Source organism: Larus michahellis, chromosome 18 (genome assembly GCF_964199755.1).
Source record: "Larus michahellis chromosome 18, bLarMic1.1, whole genome shotgun sequence".
NCBI lineage: Eukaryota > Metazoa > Chordata > Aves > Charadriiformes > Laridae > Larus > Larus michahellis.
The window spans coordinates 2709777-2732146 of NC_133913.1; the positions used below are offsets into that span (position 1 = coordinate 2709777).

Sequence of the window (22370 nt, forward strand, 5' to 3'; positions counted from 1 at the left end):
CCGCCCCCCCCCACCCCAGCACTGCCCTGGGGCCAGGCTGGTCATACCCGGGGTTTGGAAGCAGACACACATCTGTCATTATTTTTTAATTAGATTTTTATTTCCTACCGCTAGTATTTCACTGTAATTTCCGCCACTCCTACCCAGGCCGCGCTAACGGAATCACTTCGGAGAAGAGTGGGGACAGCCAGCCTACTCCTGCTACCAATCCCGCTCGGAAAAGGGACAAAAAAGCAATCTGTTAAATCCCCGGCCCCTGCGGTCGTGACCAGCTTAAGGACATCGGGCGGGCGCTGGAACGGCCCATCAAAGCGCGGCTGCCAGCAGCCTCCTGGGGAGCATCGTCCCCGCAGAAACTTCCTAAAAGTTCGCGTTTGCCCAAAATACCTGTTTGCAACCCATCGCTGGCGCGAGGGGAGGGGGAGAAATAAAAACGGTCTAAAAGAATTTGTGAATTAGACCCTCGGCTTGGTGCTGGAAACGCGGTGATATTTTCTAGCCCCCATCAGAGCGGAGGTCAAGATTAGATGACAGTTTGGTCTAAAAATACTCGGAAGGGAAGGCTGAGGCTGTCGGAGGAGCTCAGAGCCCCCGTACCTCCCCCCCCCCCCCACCCCGGGGTGTCGCTCACACTTGAAACCAGGGGACAGATGTTTTCCCCAGGCCATTTCTCAGAGCGAGCCCCTGGCGATAAAAACAACTGCTGCCTTTACGGGGAAATTCACCCAAAACAACCTTAGGGGAAGCTCAGCCCCACCATCAGATGAGGGACCCCCAAAGCCAGACCCAGGAGCGGGGACAGGCTCCGTCCCCCTTAAGCCCACCGAGACGGGAGAGGACAGGAAACCTCATTAAGCACCCAATTAACGACAGCGAACTCACAGCATCAGGACCCACCCTGCGGACGCGGAGCGAAGCCGGGTGACCCCCGAGTCCCCACATTTTTTTTGAAGGGGCGTTGGGAACTCAGGGCGGGGGGTGGGGGGGGGAGAGGGGGGCAGAGGGTGTCGAACGCGCACAGGGAGCGGCCACCGCCGTTCCCTACCCAGAGCAACCGCGACCCTGGCACCGAGATCGCCAGCGAGCCCCTGGCACCACGCGCTCAAAATGGAAGCTTTGGTGGCTTTACATTTCCTACGTATTTGAGAGCACAAGGCTAAACGCGAGCTTTGAGGGGGGGGTGTGGGGGGGTGTTTCTTTGTTTTTTGTTTTAAACCTGCTTTGCCTAACAAGAATTCCAGATAAGTATCCCGAGTAGCGTTACACGTTCCAGAGAGACTGGGAAAGACAACTCACGGAGAAAAGATTGTGTTTCAGACTATTAGAAAAATTGAAGTGACCCCCAAGAGACGGCTGACGGCGCAGGGGGGGAGCTGCGGCTACCAGCCACGCCAGCGCTCGAGGAGCCCTCCCAGAGGTGTCGGGTCAGTAACGTCCCCATCCCGGCCGCAGCAAGCACCCGCCCGCGATACCGCAGGAAGAGGCGTGCATGTAGACATGCACACACACGTATGTGCACACGTGTGTACACGTATGGAGAGAACCAGCGCCGCCGCCCGCGGGGACCCGCTGGACCCCCATCCCTGCCCGGCGCAGGCAGCCGGGGGCGATGCTCCGGCCCCAACAGCCTGTCGGAAAGTTCAATGCCAATAAATAACAAAAAGCACTGAAACCACCGGCCCCAAATCTGCGCGTGGAACGGGTCCGAGAGCAGCGTTACGCTCCATCTGCCGCCGCGGCTCCGCGACCCCGAGAGCGCCGCAGCCGGAGCAAAGCACCCCCAGCAGCCCCCCCACGCCAGCCTTGCCCTGCAAAGGTCGCTCCCCCCCGGCCTCATTTCACCCAAAAAGCACCAAACATTCGCCTTGCAAGGGCAGCAGAAACCCAAGTTGGAGCTGACCCCCAAACGAAGAGCAAGGGCAAAATACAGCCGTGTCAGCGCGCGACCTGTTTCTTCCTCTTTTTGCGGCCCTGGGAAAAATCAATAAGATGCAGTGAATCAAACTCAGCTTGAATCCCGTAAGTAATTAGGATTAGCAGGCTGGGAGCCGAAAAAAACAGGCTGCATGTGTGCCTGGGCTGGGAGGGACCATTTTGTGGGTGTACGGTACGGCTTCCTCGATGCAAAGAAAAAGAACAGCTCTTTAAATGGGTTTTCGGGCAGGATGACAATAGGGAATGGAAACGACCTGATTTGCTTCGAAAGAAGAAAATCGAGCGAGGGCAATTCAGCACACTGAAGCCCTGGTGGGAGCAGGATGGAGACCCCACCGGTGAATCAATATTTGCGTTTTGATGCCAAGTCTGGTACCAGCCCCTCGCTCCTGAGCCCGGACTCCTTCAACACCGCACATTTCTGGAGCTCTTTGCTGGCAGTAAATAACCCAACCTCAATTCTTCACTATTAAAGAGTAAAGTCTGTGGTCAAAATCGCAAGGGGGAGAAAAGACGCCCCCCTCCCCACAACCTCAGCAGAGCTACCCGGAAAATAAGAAACGATTAGATGTGGTTTTCCCTTTACAGAACCACTCGCGCCTTGATTTATTTGCGTTTTCTCAAGGCTCAAGTCACTCGGCAAAAGCCGCTGCCGGCAAAACGCTCCGACGGGGTCCGCGCGGGCAGGACCATCCCCGGGGCCGAGCCCCCTCCCGGACCCCCCCTTCCCACTGCCACCGGCACCGCCACGGGGGGCTGCGGGTACCGCGGGGCTGCCGCGACCCCGGCCCGGGCGGGAGCTGCGGACGGCTCCGGTGCAGGGGACCAGGAACTGGGGGGGGGGGGACGGACGACGACAATAGGGGCGGTGGGGGGCAATAGGGGGGGCGATGGAGCTGAGAAACCCCCGGCCGGCAGCTCCCGCGGGGGAGGGAAAGTTGCGTTTCACCCACCTAGAAGCATTTTGGATCCGGCTGCCTCCGCTCGGCGCTGCTGGTGCCGCCCGCTCGCCCGGCTGGGCTGCGGGGAGGGGGGGGGAAGAGGAGGGGAGGGGAGGGGAGGAAGGGCAGGGGAGGGGACGGGAGGGGAGGAAGGGCAGGGGAGGGCGGGTTCGCCCGCAGCCCCCGCTCCGCCGCGCACCCCCCCAATTAACAGCCTGATGCCGCCGGGGGGGTGCGAGCCCCTCGCCCGCGCGTCCGGCCCCGCCGCGGCCCCCGCCGGAGGTGCCGGGTATGACCGTGCCGATGGGGGGGTCCGTCCCGTCCCCGTCCCCGTCCCCCCCTCCCGGCACAGCCCTTCTCTGCCCCAGCCGGGCGCGGAGCGAACCTGGGGCTCCTCAAACGAAGAAACTCTGAGCGGGGAGGAGGGAGCCCACCCCCCAGAGCTGAGTCCCCGGGACCCCCCCTCCCAGGGGGCTGTTTTGGGGTGGCCGTGGTCGGGCAGCACCCGCAGAGATGTCCCTGTGCTGGGTCTCCACCGCGGGGTTTGCTCAGGGGAGGGGACACAGCGGCGGCAGCTCCCCCCCAGCCCAAGCTCCCCAAACCCCCCCCCCCCCGTGGGCAGGGAGTGTGGGGGGGCACACACACGCTGGTGGGGCGCAGCTGGGCCGACCACCCCCCTCAACTGCCTCCTTTCCCCGGAATGCTGAGCACATCCCGCACACAGCGGCCATGCACCCCCCTCCAGCCACCGGTGCGTCCCTCGGCTTTTGGGGTTGCCCAAAAGCATCGTCCCGGCTTCCTCCACCCACACCAGAGGGGTCCAACCTCCCCACCGGCCCCGGAGCACCCATCGGTGCAGCCCCACGGGGACAGGGGCAGCCGCGTGTCCCGGCCCTGGGCACTGGAAAAGCGCAGGGTCCGATCCAGCCACGGCATCGCCTCGTGGGGCGACGCGGGGGGAGTGGGGAGCCTGCCCCAGCTCCTCCCGATGGGAGTCTTGTGGGATTTGTGGGATTGGGGAGACCAGGGTTTGCTGCCCTCCCCATCGTTTTCGTTAGCAAAGGCTGAGGCAGTCGGATTCCCCGATGGCAGCACCTTCTCGGGGCTGAATTTTTGGCCCCCAGAGCTTCTCGGGAGGGGGGAGTTCACGCCTTGATTGCATGGTGCCTTTTAAAGAGGGAAATGATGAAAAACCTGCTTGTGAAAACAGGAAACAACCATCTTCCCCACCACCACCACCAAAGGGGAGATCAGGGAGGGATTTAAATACTTCCCTCAAGTCAAACAATTTGAAGAGTTCCTCAGGAGCACCCCCCGCCCCAGCCCCGGCTTCAGCTGCGAGCAGAGCCAAAACGAAGATGGAAACCATGAGATACAAATCCCCTTCCCGGGTGCTGCAGCCAGACCAGGCGCTTTGGGGGTAAATCCTAGCATTTTGGTGCTCTGAAAAGTACCCAAAGTTGTCGGGGCCCCCCTGCATGCTGCTGTCGGGCCAGGGCATCCCCCGGGTCCTTCTTGCTGGGGCAACATCGGCAGAGCCCCGAGTGGTGCCGATGCTCCGGGCACACGCGCCCCCCGGGGCAGGGTATTGCTTTTGGGGGTCGTTAGCAGCAGCAGCAGTAAGTTTAGCTTGGGCACTCGCTAATTTGGGATTGACAGCTGGGCCCGCGCCGCCTGTTACCAGCCTCCCAGCAGGCTATTTAAACCCGATATTAATTTGTTTAATGTCATCAGCAGTTTGGTGTTACTGCAAGCGAGCGTCGAGCAGAGGGGAGCGCGGAGGTGTAAAGACCGGGAGGAGCCGGCGGCTGACAGCCATCCGGGGGCTGCTGCTCTCTTTTCCCCCCGCGATGACCACAAGCCATGGGCACCTTGAGCATCTCCTGCCCCCCAGCCCCCTTGGTAGGGACAGCCCGGGCCAACGTCCAGCCCTGAGCCCTCCACTCCGTCCTCCGCCCGCCCTCGAGCAGCCCCTCGAGTTGTGAACATCAACGTCACCAATAAATACTCCCCCCGCTCCGGCCGGTGCCGCGTCGATCCCTGTGGGACAGCAGGTCCCGGCTGCCATCGTCGCAGCCGAAAGGGCTCGGCGTGACACGGAGGGGTGGGAGAGGAACGGCAGCGTGGGACGGCGTGTTTTATGGCCGAGCCTTTGAGGCCATCTGGAGCAGAGGCTAATTGCAGGTACTGATTACAGAGCCCGGCCATTAACGCCTCCTGCCCTCCCCTGTCCGGCCACAGCGGATCACTGGAATTTCCCAGCGGCGCAGCGTGGGTCCGGCCGGTGCATAACTTGCTATTTTTGTACGTGGACCCCCCTGCTGGCCCAGGACAGTGGCACAAACCCCCCCACGCTCCCGGGGGCATCGCCAGCCGCCCCCCCACCCCAGGGGACCAAAGCCCAGGGCCGCTTCTCCGCACAGCGTCCTCTGCGGGACGGAGCTGCCGCTGCCGAGCATCTTCGCCAGCACCCACCGCTGCGAAGGGCACCCGGGGGGCCGTGAGCACCGGCTTCACCATCCCCGCGTAAACCGTGGGAGGCACTGAAAAAAAATAAAATCAAGGCCAACGGGCATCGTTGCATCAGATGCCACGTACCACCCCACAGTCACGGCTTTTCGATGCAGGTTGTAGCCACGTGCAGGGCGCCGGCGCGTTGCAGGGAGCGGTTGAGGAAACCGGGGGTTTCTCTGCAAAGGGGCCAGGCTGCCTGTCCTGGCACGGCCGCAGCCCTCGGCCGGCAGCTCATGGCACACCTCCCGGGAGAGGCGAGTCCCGAATACGCAGTCAGAGGGGAGCGTTCGCCCGCGCCCGCCGGGGAGCCCAGGCTCGCTCGGGCAAGTCTGCTCAAGCCGAGCCCGCAGCCCAGGCAGCGGCCGCGCGAGGGGGAGGGAGGGAGGTGGGGAGGACGCTCGGGAAGCACAACGGGTCCAGCTGTGGCTCATCGCGCCCAGTTTGGGCACGGGCTGTCCCAAAGGCCACCAAATCCCCAGGCTCTTTGTGAGGGAGGGCTCCAGGCACCACCGCAGAGCGATTACTCTGAAACCTACTGAGGGCAGCGCTAAACTCCTCACTGGCTGAGAGAGCGGGACAGGCTCTCCCTGGGCCTTAGCCTGGCAAATACCAACCAGAATCGGGCAACGAACACATCAACAAACGAGAAGAGAAACAGAAGGATAAAAAACCAGCAGGATCCTCCCCCCCCCGCCCAGGTCTGCCGAGCCTTCCAGAGCCTTTCTGTCTGACTTTGTTCACTGAGGATTTAGGGTATAATTTGGGGGTGAAAGATGCCAGATAGGATCAAGACCAATACACCTGGAGGAGGCGTATCGGTTTTCTTCTGCTCTGTAACTTGAGCCCCGGCAGGAGCAGAGGCTCAGCCGCCGAGCGGCGTTTCAGCCCCCCCAGGCCAGGCGGGCGCTGACCTTTCCGCTCCCGAGTTTGCTCAGGATTAAGATAACATTTGAAGGGCTGAAGCCTCCCGCCCGGGGGGGGGGGTTCTCACACAAAGAAGGATATGGGGTTTGTGGCTTGTGTCCCCCCCACCCAAAGCCCCGCGACCCCCCCTGCCAATAAGCAGGGACCCGGTCAAACCGCCACGTCCCCGCGCAGGTGCCCACCCCGATGGGATCCGGGCATCTGGGGTTTTTAATTCATTCTTCCTGAAGATTTCTGCTGTTACGCATCTAAAAAGAGCCAAGGGAGCTAAGGATGTGTTTGTGGAGGGGTGACCCGCGGCGACGGCTGTCCCCGGGGGCGGGGGGGACGACACACGCACTTCCCACCGCTGCCATGACCCCCCCACGCCGGGCGCTGGGGTTTAATCTCCATTTTCCCCAGGAAGGGAAGGTCGGGTCTCATCGTGTTGCTAAGAACCAGGAAAAGAGCCCAACGCCTCGGCTTTTCTTCTCCGGGCGACTTTCATCTTCCCCGTTCCAGGAGCGGAGAACAATATCGCCCTTTCATTCATCCCAGCTCCTCCGCGAAGTCTCGGCTTTAAACCCTGATGGAAACTACGCCATCATTAAGGGCCTTTTCGTTGCAGGGCAAGGCGTTAAAACACCCCTCCCCCCCCAATTTTAGTCAGGATCCACCTCCAAAAAGCAGCTTAAAATTGCTTAAACGTGTATTCTCGAAATTCTCACCCTTTAGCAACGAGGCCGTGATAATTTCCGCCTGGGCGTCACAGCGGAGGACGGCCCCCGTGTCCCCAGGTCTGGGGACATTCAATGGGGGCTGCTCCATCAATCGTCACCCCCCCACCCCCACCCCCGGGGGGGGCCGGGGCTTTGCGATGCCCCCGGTTGGATGCCCCCGAGGAGCCTCAAGGACGAGCAACTGCCGGAACGCAGGAACCGCCGCGGGCAGGGCGGCCGCCCCCCGCCTTAATCATCTTTCACAGGGAGACGTCTAATTACGCAGGCATCCAGGCCAGGTCCGCAAACAGGGTGGAGAAACTGGATGACCTAAAAATATTTAATTATCAGGAAAAAAGGGGTGGAAATTACACCTGTAAATAGTTTCACAGAGCGAGCGTAATATTTTCCGTCTAATTTCAGAGGGCCCTCCTGGAAGAATCAGGGCAGAGGATTTTCACGCTTCGGCACACGAAGGAAACCCTTCGCACGCCGCTGGGCCGGGGGGACACACGGAGCCCACCCCGGCACCAGGGCACCTGGGGCTGACAGCACGGAGCCCCCCCGGCACCCGGCCTCCAGTAACTGGCACCAACAGCTTGGAAATATTGGGAAGAGGTTTTGTGACGTGACGGGCACTAACCGGGAGCAGCCCGCGGGGACACGTGGAACCCCTCACGCCTTCCCCAAGCGCATCTGCCACCATGTCCCCCCCCGGCCGGGTCTCCATCCCCAGCTCCAATCCCATGGAGCCTCGGCAGCTCCGGCCATGCAGCATCCGACGCCGGCCCAGCATCGTCATCCCCTTCCCCTGGCCGAGGGCTGCCCCCCACAGCCCCCCGGGCAGCCGCCTTCCTCCTCCCTCCTCATCCTCCTGGCTGGAGGGGGAAACGCGTTTGCCATCCCGGCTCCCCCCAGCTCCGCGATGATTTCCAGGGGTGGGGGTCACAGGGCTCCTGAGCCCCCACATGGGCTCAAGCTGGGGGTTGCCATGGCAACCAGCTACCCAAAATCTTCCGGATGCTTAATCAGCCAGGGGGTGACACTGGCTCTGGTCTTGCCCGCGAGGTCCCCCCTCAACCCCTTGCCCCCTGGGGGTGGGGGCTCCCTGGGACCCGCCGCTGCCGGGGAGCACATCTGGCTGCGTGGAAGCACCGTGGGGACGGGGACACGCTCCCAGAGCCGTGGCGCAGGGCACGCCGAGACCCTCCCGCTGACGCGGCAAGGGCGAAATAAATGAAACCATTACTCGTAAATCTGTGGCTGTAGAAAATACCAAAGGTGAAGCGGGGCAGCGCCCTGCGCGAGCGTTCAAAAAGCGGCGGCAACTCGGAGGCGAAGGAAAAAAAGGCAGGCAACCTAATTTAAGGCGATGGTGCGATGACTGCAGCTCAACGCAGTCCTGCTCCCACGGACCGTCGCCTCTCGCGCACGGGAAGCGGAGAGGCGGCTGCAGCCCCGGCGGGAGCCGCAGGGAAACGGCCACCGGCTCCTTGTGTGGAGGGAAATGCGGCCGTGTCGGGGCACGCATCGGTCACTGACGGCCACCCCCCGGCACGCAGGGGCTCAGCAGCATCGGCCGTGCCGCGGCAGCACCGGGATGGCCGGTCCCTGGCTGCGGGACACAGCGATGCCTCGCCGGGTTCCCCGCGCGGCCACGGAGCATCACAGACCCTGCGTCCCTTTCCCGGGTTGAGCAACACAGGACTAATTTCCCTTCTAATGCTGGGGGAAAATCCACTTTTAGAAGACGCCAGTGTCTGAATTTGTGAAAATATTTACTTTATAGCCAGCTAGGCTGTGTGGGATTCAAGGTCTCGGCGTTTTCAAGCTTCGCCAGGCGCAGGGATGAGGAGGAGCGAGGCCTGGGCACTTGACCCAGGCTGGCCAAGAGGATTATTTCATACCGTGAACGTCACATTCGATATAAATTAGAACATTTGCTGCGTAGTTTCTCTCTCCCTTGATGGCGGCGGTCCAGAGAAACCCCTTGCCCCCGTGCCGGACCCCTGAGCCCTTCCCTTCCTCCCAAAGCCGTTGCGCTCGCAGTGTCCGACGTTTACTGTCCGCTGATGGATGGGCTGAGGATATTTCTTGTATATCTTATATTAGCATCGGGATTAATACTTGTTCATTAGTATTCTTGTTAATTATTTAGTCTTATCCTATTAAATCTATCTATATTTCAGCCCTCGCGTTTCCTTGCTTTGCCCGATTCCCCTTTCCGGGTGGGGAGGGGTCATCGGGTGATGGAATAATTGTCTAAATGACAAGAAATTGTTACGGCTTTTCTCAAATCCTAACAGTCCCCTCGGCCCTCCTCGGCCTGACACAGCCAAAAAAGGGGGTGCAGCCGCCAGGGTGAGGCGCAGGGAGACGAGCACCCCGACCGCGGCTCGGCCCCCCCCCATCCCCCCCGGCCCCTCGGGCACAGACCCCAGCTCCGGGGTTCGGGCTCTTCTTGGCGTTTCTCAAACAGCCACATTTTCCCCCTTTTTCTCCCTCTGCCCAACCGTACCGCGCCACCGCGGGGTTCTAAAAAAAAAAAAAAAAAAAAAAAAAAGGAAAAAGAGGAAAAAAAAAAAAGGAGAGATCAATCTGGGAAAGATGGCATAAAGCATGACGAGGGGAGATCATCTCTTCATAGAAAATTTTATATTGCTTACGACTTACTGTCTGTGAACATAAAACAGTTTAACCAGCCGACCCTAAATCACAGTGACAGCTTTACACTACCCACAAACCTTTGCTCGTGCTTATCCCGCTCAGTCCTACCTACCCCCCCCTCCCTGTTTGCTTTCCTTTTTTTTTTTATTAAAAAATATTTTTTTATTTAAAAAAAAAAAGAAAAAAAGCTTGCTGCCCCCCCGCTTTTCTGGGGGAGAGCTGCACCGGCGTGTGCACACACGTGCAGAGACGCAGCGGGGGGCCGAGCTGCCTTCCCAGCCTTGCTGGCCATCGAGACCCCGCGCGAGTCACGTCCCTGTCACCCCGCCACGGTCCCGTCCCCCCCCGCCCCAATCCGTTCAGCCCTGGGGCTCTTTGGGACGGTGCCTCGGAGGGATGCGCGGCCCTCGCACGCACAGCCCGGTGCGACCTCTGTCATCCGGCACCTCTGATCCCCGGCGACAGCAGCCGGCGCGGGATGCAGCGGGATGCTTCGCCCCCCTCCCACACCGGAGCAGGCAGTGGCTGTCCCCAACCCCGGGAACAGCAGAGTCCCCACCATGGTCACATCCCACAGGGCCACCGAGGTCCCATGCGTCCTCACCTTTCCCTGGGGACATTTATGGAGCAAAACATACCTTGGTGGAAGGAGCGAGGCTGCGCAGCCGGACACCCTCCAGCAGGACACGGCCGGCTCCGACGCCCGGAGCTGCCTGACCCCGGAGCACCCCGTCCCCCGCTGGGGACCTCGTCCCCGCCAGGCTCGGTGCTCTCTGGGGCCAGGGCCAGTGAGATCTAACGAGCTGAGACACGCTCATGGGTCGCCGCCGCTTTCACCATTTTCTTCCCCACTTAAAGCAAATCCCAGGCTTTCCTCTCCCAAATCCGCTGGGCTGAAGCTACACGGGAATCCGTGAAATATTCCACGGCTACATGTTCCCCGTCGCTCTTAATCCACTTCTAATTAAGATCACGTGTGGCGCATCCCTGAGCTAAGTGGCCGTAAAACGCTGTTGTTGCAACTTGACAGCAAACCAAATGGGAAGAAAATTACAGCAAAATCCAAGATTAAGCATAACCGGCTCACAAAATACGGTGCTTAAAAATAACACGAGGCAATTTCCTCCCGATTTGGGAGCGGGGGGGTAAATCACCAGTGCCAGCAGCATCCTCCGTGCTCAGCCTCTGACATCCTGACTCCGACGTCCCGGCAGCATCCAGGGCAAAGCCGACGGCTGCCGCTCCCTCCCCGCTCCCACTGCCAGCACCCACACAGGGTCCCACGGGAACAAACCACCACCACCACCCCCCCCCAGAAGGCTCAGCCAAGGGCCAGACCCCTCTGGGTATCCCAAAGCTGGGATTTAAGCCGATGGCTCCCCCAAAGCCCATCCCGAATAGCTCGTCCCAGCTCACCCCCGGCACCAGCAGCGGCACACCGGGATGCTGCATCGGACACGCCGGGATGCTGCATCTCCCCGGGACTGAAAGGACTAAAGCCCCTTATTCCAGCTTCCAGGAACAGCCGCAGCCTTTTGATGAGAGTGATTTTAAGAGGGGAAAAAAAAAAGGGGCGGGGGGGGGCAGGGGGCAAAGCGGCACTAAATTTGCCTGGCACGTTATCAGAGGAGGGATCGGCCGCGCATGGGACCAGGTGTTGGGATCAAAGCTCTCCGCTTTTCCCATCCCCGGGGATGCCCTCCTCGGACGGACACAGCCCGTATCTTAGTTTGTTATCTTTTGGCTTGGTCTCTAATTTTATTTTTTTAAGGCCAACCCCTCCCGCGGATGCAGCGGAGCATCAACCCTGGCCCCCACTGTGACCCCCCCGCCCCAACCCCCGACCTCCTCCTCGCTCCGAGCATCACACACCATCACAAAGCCAAGCCCAGTAGCTCCTCCGTGTCATTTGGGTTTTTTTTTTGGCTGAGAGTTTAAAATTTAAGGATCATTTTAGAATAAGTGTGTCAGGAAAAAAAAAAAAAAAATAATCCCTGAAGCCTCTGGGCAGGAATCCGGGTGCGGAGCGGAGGGGGCAGCGCCCCGACGGGGAAGGCAACCGCATCCAGAAAATCCTTTGAGCAAAAGTTAACGGCTAATCAATTTATTTTTTATTTGAAGTTACCGACTCCATAAAAATCGGAGATTAATTATGATACAGTTATTAATCCACGATAAGCTGAATAGCTGGGCTTTTCAGAGGGAGAGCAAGTTAATGGGGTATTTTCAGAGGATTTAAAAAGGGAGCAGTTCTCTCCAGATTAATGGGCCGGCACAAGGCTGATGTGCCGGGAGGAGGGTTTGGGCTCGCACGGAGCCCACGGGCCCTTTTCCCTTACGCGAAATGGCTTTTGCAGTATCAAAATAGCTTTTTTGGTATAACATTCAGCAAAATGGAGCTTTTCTGCCAGGTCCCGGCGACGGGGGAAATCGCTCCCCTTCTCGCCCCTCGGAGCTGGGCTGGGACAAGGCGGCTGCTCCCCGCGGAGCCCCGAGGGACATCCCCGAGCCCCAACGGGGGAAGGGAAAAACCTGGGAATGAGCAGAGGGAAGGAAAATGTACAATTACACAACCGCGCTTCTTCAAGTGACACCTGATCCCAGCAAACATCTTTAAGATGTGGAAAAAAAAAAAAAAAAAACCCACAAAAAAACCCCATTAAATTTCCCCCACTGAGATTCCGGGTTATTCAAATCTGATCTGAAAAGCTATTTTTAATCATCTTTGCTCGCAGCTGAAGGGAGCAGGCGAGGCCAACCGAGCAGGAGGACTCCGTATGCTCGTCCTTCGCTCAATGTTGGCTAAACGCACGGAAGCTTCAAACGCGAGCCCCGCTGCTGTTGGGCTACGAGGAGGTTATTGATCACCCCCCGGGCAGATGCCGCGTCTGTCGCAGCCGAGTATTAAAGATGATGGTTTAACCCAGGGGGCGGGGGCGGGTTGGCTCGTGGGAAGTTCAGGGGAGCCCGAGCCCAGAAAGCCAACCGCGTCCTGGGCTGCATCCCCAGCAGCGTGGGCAGCAGGGCGAGGGGGGGGATGCTGCCCCTCTGCTCCGCTCGGGAGAGACCCCACCTGGGGTACTGTGTCCAGCTCCGGAGCCCTCAGCACAGGAAGGAGACGGAGCTGTCGGAGCGGGGCCAGAGGAGGCCCCGGAGATGATCCGAGGGCTGGAGCCCCTCTGCTGTGAGGACAGGCTGAGAGAGCTGGGGGGGTTCAGCCTGGAGAAGAGAAGGCTCCGGGGAGACCTTGGAGCCCCTTCCAGTCCCTAAAGGCGCTCCAGGAGAGATGGGAAGGGGCTGTTTGCAAGGGCACATAGCGATAGGACGAGGGGCAACGGTTTAAACTAGACCAGGGCAGGTTTAGATGAGCCGTTAGGAAGAAGTTCTTTCCACTGAGGGTGGTGAGACACTGGCCCAGGTTGCCCAGAGAGGGGGTGGAGGCCCCATCCCTGGAGACATTCAAGGCCAGGCTGGATGAGGCTCTGAGCGACCTGATCCAGTTACAGATGTCCCTGCTCACTGCAGGGGGTTGGACTAGATGGCCTTTAGAGGTCCCTTCCAACTCAACCCATTCTACGACTCTATGCGTTGCCTCCACATCCTCGGTTGGTACGGGCTCTGCTCCCGGGGGGGTCCAGCCCCTGCGAGACCCCCCACGTGCCCTTCCCCACCCACCCATCCCTCCTTCTCGTTCCCAACTGCTCTTTTCCCCCCCGATATTTATAATTATTCCCGTCATCCGATGTTACGCTCAGAGACCCGCTCGGCCGTGCCCAGCAAACAACTCCCGGGGCAGCCGGATCCTTTGCTTTCCCTGCCAAATTTCTCAAAAAATAAAAAAAAAGGACCCCAAAGCAGGAGAGCTGCAAAACCACCGCAAAGATTAAGGAGGAAGCCAGAAAAGCCACCTTTCCCCACCGTGGCACGGCTGGTGGAGCTCCTGGCGGGGTTCCTGGGCTAGTAACGGATGGGTCATCCCGGCCAGAGGAGCCGGACACCTCCCCAGCGTCTGCCCCGGACCTCGAGGACAGCCCAGCCCCGGCCCCACCAGCGACACGGCCCTTGCACCCTGATTAGTCCCCAATTAGACTCTAATCCTGCCTGTTTGCATATTGTTTAAATCAATACATTAGATTTTATTGCAGACAAAGCGCCACCAAGCATCGCCCTGTTTATTAAAGGCAATTAAAGGATTCTGCGCATAACATGAAATTGAAAAAAAAAAAAAAAGAATAAAAATACATTGGCACCCATTTTCTTGGTAATTAACGGCTGATGAGCTCTGACAGCAGAGAGCAGCAGGGGGAAGGCAGGAGGAAACCCCCCCTGCAGCTGACCCCCGAGACGCCGGCGCATGGAGCGGGATCACGGAGCGGCTGGCGTTCACGGTCAGCTCCCCCCAGCTCCCCTCCCTCCTCACGCCAGGGCACTGCTTTCCCGGGTGACATTCCGGCTGGTTTTCAGGGTTATCCCGGCCCCGCAGAACGCGCGCCTATGGATCTCCTTGGCCAGTGCCAAAGGCTTTGGGAACCCCCCCTTTGCTGGCCGAGAGCAGCTGGCCCAGGCCAGCGACGGCCCGGGTGATGACCAGGGACCCCCGGCTTCATGCAGCACCCCAGGACCCCCCTGGGGACCCCCTTTAACACCCCAACCCAATGCTTTCATGCAGGTAAACCGTCTTCCGTGCGACGCAGGAGATGTTTGAGGGGAGCGGGTCCCCCCCAGCACCCAGAAGCAGCCCCTCCTGTTGCCAGAGTCGGGGGTGGGGGGGTGTTCAGCTGGCACCCCCCTGTGCAGCACCGCCAGCCCCTCCCCGGGTCCCCGGAGGGACACAGGCTCCCATGGGGTCCCCATGTCCCCCCCCTGGGGGCCTGTCCCCTGCGCCGCAGACCCAGCGATGCTGAAGCTGTCACAGCGATTTCTCTGCTCATCTCAAACCTTTCTGCTCCACAAACGCGCACAGACAGACAGCGCAGCGGCTAATTGGGGGGGCACCGGGATCTTTCCCTTTGCCAGGAGCAGTTACCCCCATGCAACGCTGCCGAGGGGGGGGCAGCGGTGCGGGGAGCTCCGGGGCCAGCACTGGGGGACGGCAGCGGGCAACCCCGTGGAGGGGCTGGGGATGAAACGCCATAGGGACACCTGGAGCGGAGGAAGAGCTCGTGGCATGGATGAGCCCCGGGGCACAGCTGGCCTCGGCACTGGGTTTGGAGGAGCCGGGAAAGGCGGTTTGAGGCGGGCTCGGGGGTCCCACAGACCCTCCTGGCGCAGGAGGTGACCGGCAGGACGTCCTTCCCACCACCCCCAGCACCCACCGCCCCCGCCAAGGGTGTCGGAGCTGCTGTCGGCTCGGATCTGCCGGGGAGGAGAGCGTTTTCCTTCCGAGTCTCAGCAAGATGCGAGCTGACAGGGCCCGGGGACGCGGATCCGGCAGCTCGGGCTGCTTTTTACACCCCGTGACTTTTTTGGGACACCGGCAGAAGGGCCTTTTTTTGTGAGCAGTGGACAGCAAGAAATTCCTGAAATGCTCCAGCTCAGCCCCGTCGTGGACGGGTGACGGGCAGCCCCTGGGGCCATGCAGGAGGAAGAAGGGAAGGCAGCAGAGCCTTGTCCCCTGTCCCCTGCCCTCACCCCACGGTTTGCACCCGCACAAAAACCACGCTGGACGTTGTCCCCGCAGCCACCGCTCCCTGTTCTTGGCGGGGGGCACAGCTATTTCTGCTCATTTGGCACCAGTACGGGGGGGTTCCGACTCCCGGTTGCGGGAACGCGAGGAGACCCAGAGCAAACTGAGCTCACTCTTGGGCACACTCGAAAAAAAAAAATTAAGAGGCAGTAATTAAATCACTCTTGACCCAGTTGGATTTGAACTGGCATCTGCAACACGAAAACATCTTTCATCTGTGGACATCCCGTATCTAATTGCTGCTGCGCTGCAATTCAACACGAGACAACAGAAATCTGTGATTTGCCTTGCAAGAAAATGCCTAATGAACAATAATTTGTTGGTTTGGGGTTTGGTTTTTTTTTTTTTTTTTGGTTTTAAGTTGGGGGTCTTTCTGGCATTGAGCTAATAAATTGTAATGATACTGATTATCGCATCTGTTTGCCAGCTAAGCTCCTCCACGGCTCTTGCTCCACAAAACGCGAGCGATTACAGCCTTCGCAGCAATAACTGAGCAGAGGAGCCAGAGGGGAAACGGGGAAGATCGAGCGGCGCCTGCGAAAGCTGCCTTTGATGTAGCTGTAGATGTCAGCGCGAGACAGAGATTCCAGCTCAAAGGAATATCCCATCTTTGCCTAACTCGATTATTTCATTTAATCCATTGTCTTCGATAAACACCCCACCACCACCCTTCTCCTCCCAAGGCTGCCCCAGGGCTGGCACGATCTCAGAGACCCGCAGTAGCCGCCTTCTCCGGGGGTTGCGCCGGGCTGAGCCCATCGCCGGAGCAGCGGCTTGGCCAGGACCTGCCTGGGCAAACGTGGGGCCGCCCGAGATGGGGCCACGTCTGCCGTGACCGGGTGCACCTTCTTAGCACCCAAAGGCGCTGGCTTGGCCCGTGAAGGGGTCCAAGAGGAGCGTGATGGGGCACCAGGCTCTGCCCAGCCCCGCGCATCCCCTCCTGCCACCCCACCAGCAGCACCCGCGGCCTTCCCAGCCCACCCAGGCAAGGCAGAAAGAGCTGGTCCCCCCCCTCCCCAGACGGTGGCTTTGGGGGGGATCAGCCCCTCTCCCAGCGCAGGTGACGCGGGGCCGGGTGACACTGAACACCGGCAGTGCCGGGGCACCCTAGGCAACCGGCACGGTGGGGACACGGGCATCGCGTCAGCCGGTTCCCAGCTCTAATTTGTGATTGGCGGCCACATGCCCACCACCCCCCCCCACCGCCCCACGCTCACGCCTCGGGAGGCTGGGAAAGGTTGCCAGTGACAAAGCTGGAAGTGACATTTGTGAACAAAAGCGTGGGGGAGAAGGTCGGCTCCAGAGGAGCGGAGCGGGCTGCAGCGGGAGCAGCGTCCTGCCCGGGCACCGCGGCGGCGCGGGGGGGTAGGAGGCACGGAGTGGGGGGGGCGAGGGGAGCAGATGCCGCCTGTAATTTCCCCACATAAGCAAATCGCAGCCCTGCGCCAGCAGAAGCCGACTTCACCTTGAACGCCGGAGCGAAGCGCGCGCGAGGCTGAGAGCGCAGCAAAGCCCCCGGGGCTGCGACGCTCTGTCCCCAGCCCTGGACGCTGGCGGAGGTCGGGGATGACGCCGGAGCACGGAGAACGCACTCGCGTGCTCCGAGATTCTTTGGCTCGGTAGGAAACTCATCCCTGGACAGCCTCCCATCCAGCCCCAACCGGGACCAGGGAGGGGAGAATCTGGAAGCTGCAGGCTGGAATTTATGAGCCCTGTTCCCATTAAAATAGCAGGCGATATTTCCATCTGTCAGTAACCGATGATAAACAGACCGGCTCCTTTGCATACCCCAGACACCTTTGCTCAAACAAAACCACCACCGGGGAGGGCAGGATTTGGCATCGAGATGACCATTGCCACGCTAGGAATTCATGGCTCCAGCCCGCCCCGTCTTTAGCGGGAGCAGGTATTTATACAGGCTGATCCCCAGGGGTCTGCCAAGGCCAGGGCACCGCAGCCAGGGCCCTGGCACCGACCGCAGCGCCCGGCTGCCCACCCTCTCGCTTTGCTGGGGACCAGCATCCTCCCGACCCGGCTGTGAGCCTGGTCCCGTCAGCACTTTCCTGCCTTTGTGGAAATTTGGTTGTTGGTGGGATAGAAAGTACCGAAGGAGAGCAGGGGTCCGGGTCCGCACCCAGGACCCCCCGTCGCAGACGTGCCAGAAGCCACCAGTGAGCACAGCAGTGATGGCACCGAGCACCGCGGCCACCCCGGTACCCGGAAAGCATCACGCTGTGCATGCGTGGGACGCTGCCGCGACCAACCATCATGCGAAACGGGGCTGGGGGGGGAGCGGGGAGAGGCCGGGGGGGAGAACACAGCGGGTTTTACCACCCTGCAACCCGCTGCTGCTTTGCTGTTTGCGTTGCAGATCTGTTTGCCAGCCCTTCAGATGTCATTAAACAAACATTTTCTGACAAAACCAGGGCTGGACTCCAGCCCTTCACCGCTCGTCGGCGGAGCAGCTCCTGGGGGGCCGCGGAGGGGCAGCGGGGGGCTGGCACCCAACACACCGTTTCACAGGATTCCAGCATATTCCTGCCCCTTCCCCATCCCCTCAACTTCTCGCCGCCCTCACACCCGATAAAGGCATCGAGCAGCTACAGAGTGCTTTGGAGACCTCAGCTCATTAATCCAACTTGTAATTAGTCTGTAAGGAAAGGAGGGCAGTTGTCAAGTCGGCCACCCGGCGCAGCTCGAAGTGGGGTGTCCCCAGTGCCAGCCACAGGATGCGCAGCCAGTGACACCCCGCTCCCCGTCGACGGCAGCAGGGGGTCCGGAGGGACCCCCAGACTGGGGACACGGGGCTCCGGGCACTGCCCCAGCCCCAGGAAGGACAAACCCCCTGGGTTTGCTGCCGAGCCCACGCAGACCCCGTCAGCGAAAGGCTCAGGCGGAGCCGGTCAGTCCTTGTGGGTGACATTTTGGGCACGGTTCCCTGCCTCGATGCCGGAGAAAATCCGCAGCGCTCGTCTGCGCGGGCCCAGGGCAGGTAAATGCCGACAGATGGCACGGAGGGCAAACCAGCCCTCGCCTCGCACCAGCATCCGCCGAGCGCCAGCATCTCCTCCGCGCTGCCGGGCCAGGGGCCGGGATCCCCACCCGCACCCCCCGGGGCGAGCGCCAGCCCTTCGCGTCCGCTCGGAAAGTGCCCCTGAGAACTAGCAAGAGGGGCTCAGAGGGGACATCAGGGGAAAAGCAGGCAGGAAGGCAGAGACTTGGTTATCGGGGTCAGCGTGACGGGGGCCACCGCGCTGCTCTGGCGCGGAGACTTTGTCCAGCCATCGGAGGACGTGCTCCTTCCTCGTGCTGCAGCCCGACAACTAGTTAATACGTGACTGCGCCTCCCGGAGCTGCGAACGTCAAGCGGACGCCGAGCCTGCCTGCAGGGACAACACCAGACTGCTCTCTTGCCAGCCGTCACACAACCGAGGTGTTTTATAATAATTAGGCAATTTAACAGCAGCTCCACCATCCAAAAAGAGAAGCCGTCCCCAACTCACAGCAGCCTCAGACCACTATCCCCCCCCCGCCCCTCCCCGAGCATCACGTGGACCACCAGCGAGTGAAACAGGCCACCGAGCGCATCCCCCCCGGAGCGCGGACACCGGAGCATCCCAGAAAAGACACCTCCGTCTCCTAACGCTGCAAGGCCCAAGGTCCCACGCGCTCAGCCCGTCGTCACCTGAGCACGTGGCGAAACAAAGCCATGGACCTGAAAACGTCCTGCCAAGGGCAAGCACGGAGCTGTCTCGGCTGCCACTGCTGCTTACCTGGCTTTTGCAATAAACAAATGGAAAACAAACCCTGCCCTTGTTGCGATGCTGGTGCTTCCTCCTCACCCGCACGGATCGACCCTGTTAAAACACATCGACCCCAGGCGGCTCAGCTCGACTGGTTTGTCACGGGGCCCGTCAAGCGCTGGTGACGCAGCAGACGATACCCAGCGCTCGCTGGGACCCCGGTGAGCTGAGGGCAGGTAACGGCTCCCCCTCGCACGAGGGACTGGGGCCAGTGACCTCCCTGCGCAAACGCACTGCAGGAGCCCTCCCGGGGCAGCAGGAAAGCAGCAAGACACCCCACCCCCCACCCCAACACACACCCAAGCCAACACAACGGGACAATTTGCCAAGGACGCTACTTGTCCAAGGGCCAGCGGGATCCAAGGCAGTTGCACGCTGCCCGGGCACAGCGGGTCAACACGGGTTGCCAGGGCAGAGCTCCCCAACAGAAAGATCCAGGTGAAGCTTCAGCAGATCATAGTTTCCAACAAAACCCTCCAACCGTATTGGAAAAGCTTGAGAGCTTTTGAGAAAGCCACCCTTGACCCTCAGCACCAAAATCTAAGCAGCATTTTGAGTCAACAGCAGCCAAACTCAGCACGGTCACAGCCTGGCTGGAGGGTCAAGGGGGCACCTGGAGAGCAGGGAGCCAGTAACCCAGTAATGACCACTCCACCCTTGGATGCGCTCATCCCAACCGCACAAGTCACCTAGGGACACCTGAGAAGATGCTCATGAAGTCACAGAGTACCAGTGACGCACTTGCCCATGGACAGGACCCGCACGTGCCCACCCGTCCGAGCAGCACCATGGGCTCTCAGGCCCCAAAATCACTTGAAGAACCATCAATGACAGTGGGGTGGGGAAGCCCCCAGAGCTCAGGCAGACCAGCAAGTGACAGACACCGAGGACACAGCCCAGCATTCCCGAACATCCCCTGAATCCAGCGCGCCAAGCCCAGCGGAGCACCTGCCCCCGCGCAAGGGCAGCCTTTGGGCAACCTTGACCTGAGGGACGGCTCCTACCTTGGGCTGCCGGCACCTTCCCCTTGTTGAGCTGCTTGAGGCGCTTCTGGTGGGACTTGCCGTTGTAGTGGATCTGCGCCTGCGCGGCCGAGTTGAGCTGGATGTTGCAGACCTCGCAGAGTGTGAACGACTGGTGCTTCTTCTCCCGCTTCATGCGCTGCTCGGGCTGGCCCGGGGGGCAGCCGGCCGCCTCCACCAGCCGCAGCCCGCTCTCGGGGCTGTGGGATGGGCTCAGGGGTCGCTTCATGCCTGCGGGAGGAAGGACAGACCCGCCGTGAGGACAGAGGGACCAGGATGGGGGGGACCAGGCAAGTCAGGAAAACCCGGCACAAGTCCCACACCTTTGGGGTGCCCAGACTGGATCTGGGGGGGCTCCCCGAGAGAAAGCAACAGGGTTTGCATCTCGGCAAGGAGTTGCCTTAGGCAAGGCGACGCGAGCAGCAGCGGCATTCCTAGGAGGTTAGTGCCGGAGCAGGGAATAACCCACTTCTTCAAGTTTTAGCACCAGACAACACTCCTCGGGCCAGTCAAAGCCTCTCTGTTCACTCCCGGTCACCCCGTAGCTGGCCCAAGGCAGAGGTGGGATGGCAACCAACTCTCTGCAGGCAAGAAATGTGACTGGAAGGGCTGGTGTGCCGCTCTGGTGTCCTGCAGCCCATCCCCACCGCAGCAGGAGGAGAAGGACAGGCACCTCAAGCCACGAGCACCTTCTTGCCCGCATTAAGCTTGTCCTGAACGCTGGACTCTGCAGGACCGATCCACGTTGGCAAAGAGTCCCAGGCCCGCAAAGGGACACCGTGCGGAGGAGCTGCCCATGGCAGGGGCTGGGGTCAGCCGGGGATGGCCGTCCTGCAGCCTGCGCCTCGCAGACACACCGTCCCCACCGCCCAGCTCCTGGGGAGAGACCCCGGACCAGGAGCTGGTGGGACATCCAGAACTGAGCCCTGGCGAGGCGCGAAGGTCACCCGAGCCCTGCGATCCAGTTACCACCTTGGAGCTGGCAGCTGCCGGTCACAAATACACCCGGACACGCTGTGCCGAGACACCCCGGGGCCACGAGCGGGGACGGAGTGTCCATGGGTGGCCCCAAAGGCGCAGTGCAGAGGTGTCCCCGGCATCTTTGGGAAGGGCCGCGCAGGCACCGCACGGGGGTTCATCTCGGCACTCCTCGGCCATCAGGGACCAGACCCGAGGCTTCGCTTCATGCAATGGGCAGCCCAAACACCACCGCTCTTCCTGCCTGACTCGATGCAGCACCGGCCTGGAAAGCCTCACCCAGCAGCCCCAGATGCTGCTCTGGGTGGGGGGACGCCCTGCACACCCCCTCGGACACGGACTGGTCCCGCACCGACGGGGAGCGCGTCCTCCCTGCCCGCGGGTGCTGCGGGAGGGGACAGACCGTGTTCCCGCGAGCTCCTCTCCGGGACGAGCCCTGTAATTTCTCCCCAAAGAACAAGGGGAACAAGATAACGGCCACTCGAGCATCCCAAGAAGCGTCCCCGGTTGCCCAGCAGCCCCTCAGGGCTCAGCACCGAGCCCGGCGGGGGCTGCCCACCCCCCCAGCACCCATCAGGCGGGGGGAGCGCCCGCAGCCGCGCCGATAGAGCGTGTTTTGATGCATAAACAGCAGATCAGCAAAATCCAAATACCCTGGACGCTGTCGCGGGGGGTGTGGGGGGGGGGATGCTCCGGGCGCTGCAGCCCCGGCCGCGGCCCCGCGGTGGCGCAGACGCTCCGCGACGGTCCCCGCGAACCGGAGAGGGGCCGGGTCGGGGCCGTCCCGTCCCGGTCCGTCCGGGAGTCGGGGGGGTCCCGAAAAGCCCTGCCCGGGGAGGTGGGGGGGTGGGGAGGGAGGGGGCGGCTCTGCGGGGCCGGGGGGCAGCAGCGGGGATCCCCCCCCTCCTCGCCGCGGTGCGGGGGTGCGCTCCCACCCAGCACCCACCCGAGCCCCGTCCTGGGCTGTTCGGGCATTTCCAAGGTTCCAGAGTCGTCCTGGTGTGTCCCAGCTCCCTGGAGGTGACAGCAAGCAGCGCCCTTAAAAGTTATATTTAGCAAAAAGTCGCAGAAAGTTTTTCCACGAGCTGTTAATTGAGCCGGAGGCAAAAGCCGGGACCTGCAGGGACAGAGGGTGACACGGCCCAGTGTCACCCCGGGGGACCTCAAGGACCCCACGCCCGCTGCAGCGCTCGGCTCCGTCT

General features: G+C 61.1%; 1 protein-coding gene across 6 annotated transcripts in view; it reads right to left on the bottom strand.

Annotated features, from left to right (window-relative positions):
* The window catches only part of ZNF385C (zinc finger protein 385C), an 82767-nt gene that overhangs the window by 33933 nt on the left and 26464 nt on the right, over positions 1-22370 (bottom strand). For all 6 annotated transcript variants that reach the window (XM_074561571.1, XM_074561567.1, XM_074561566.1 and 3 more), the window contains exon 2: positions 20173-20421. In XM_074561571.1, coding sequence (XP_074417672.1) covers positions 20173-20419 — 247 coding nt within the window. In that variant the 5' untranslated portion in view covers positions 20420-20421. The remainder of the gene's footprint in view (positions 1-20172; positions 20422-22370) is intronic.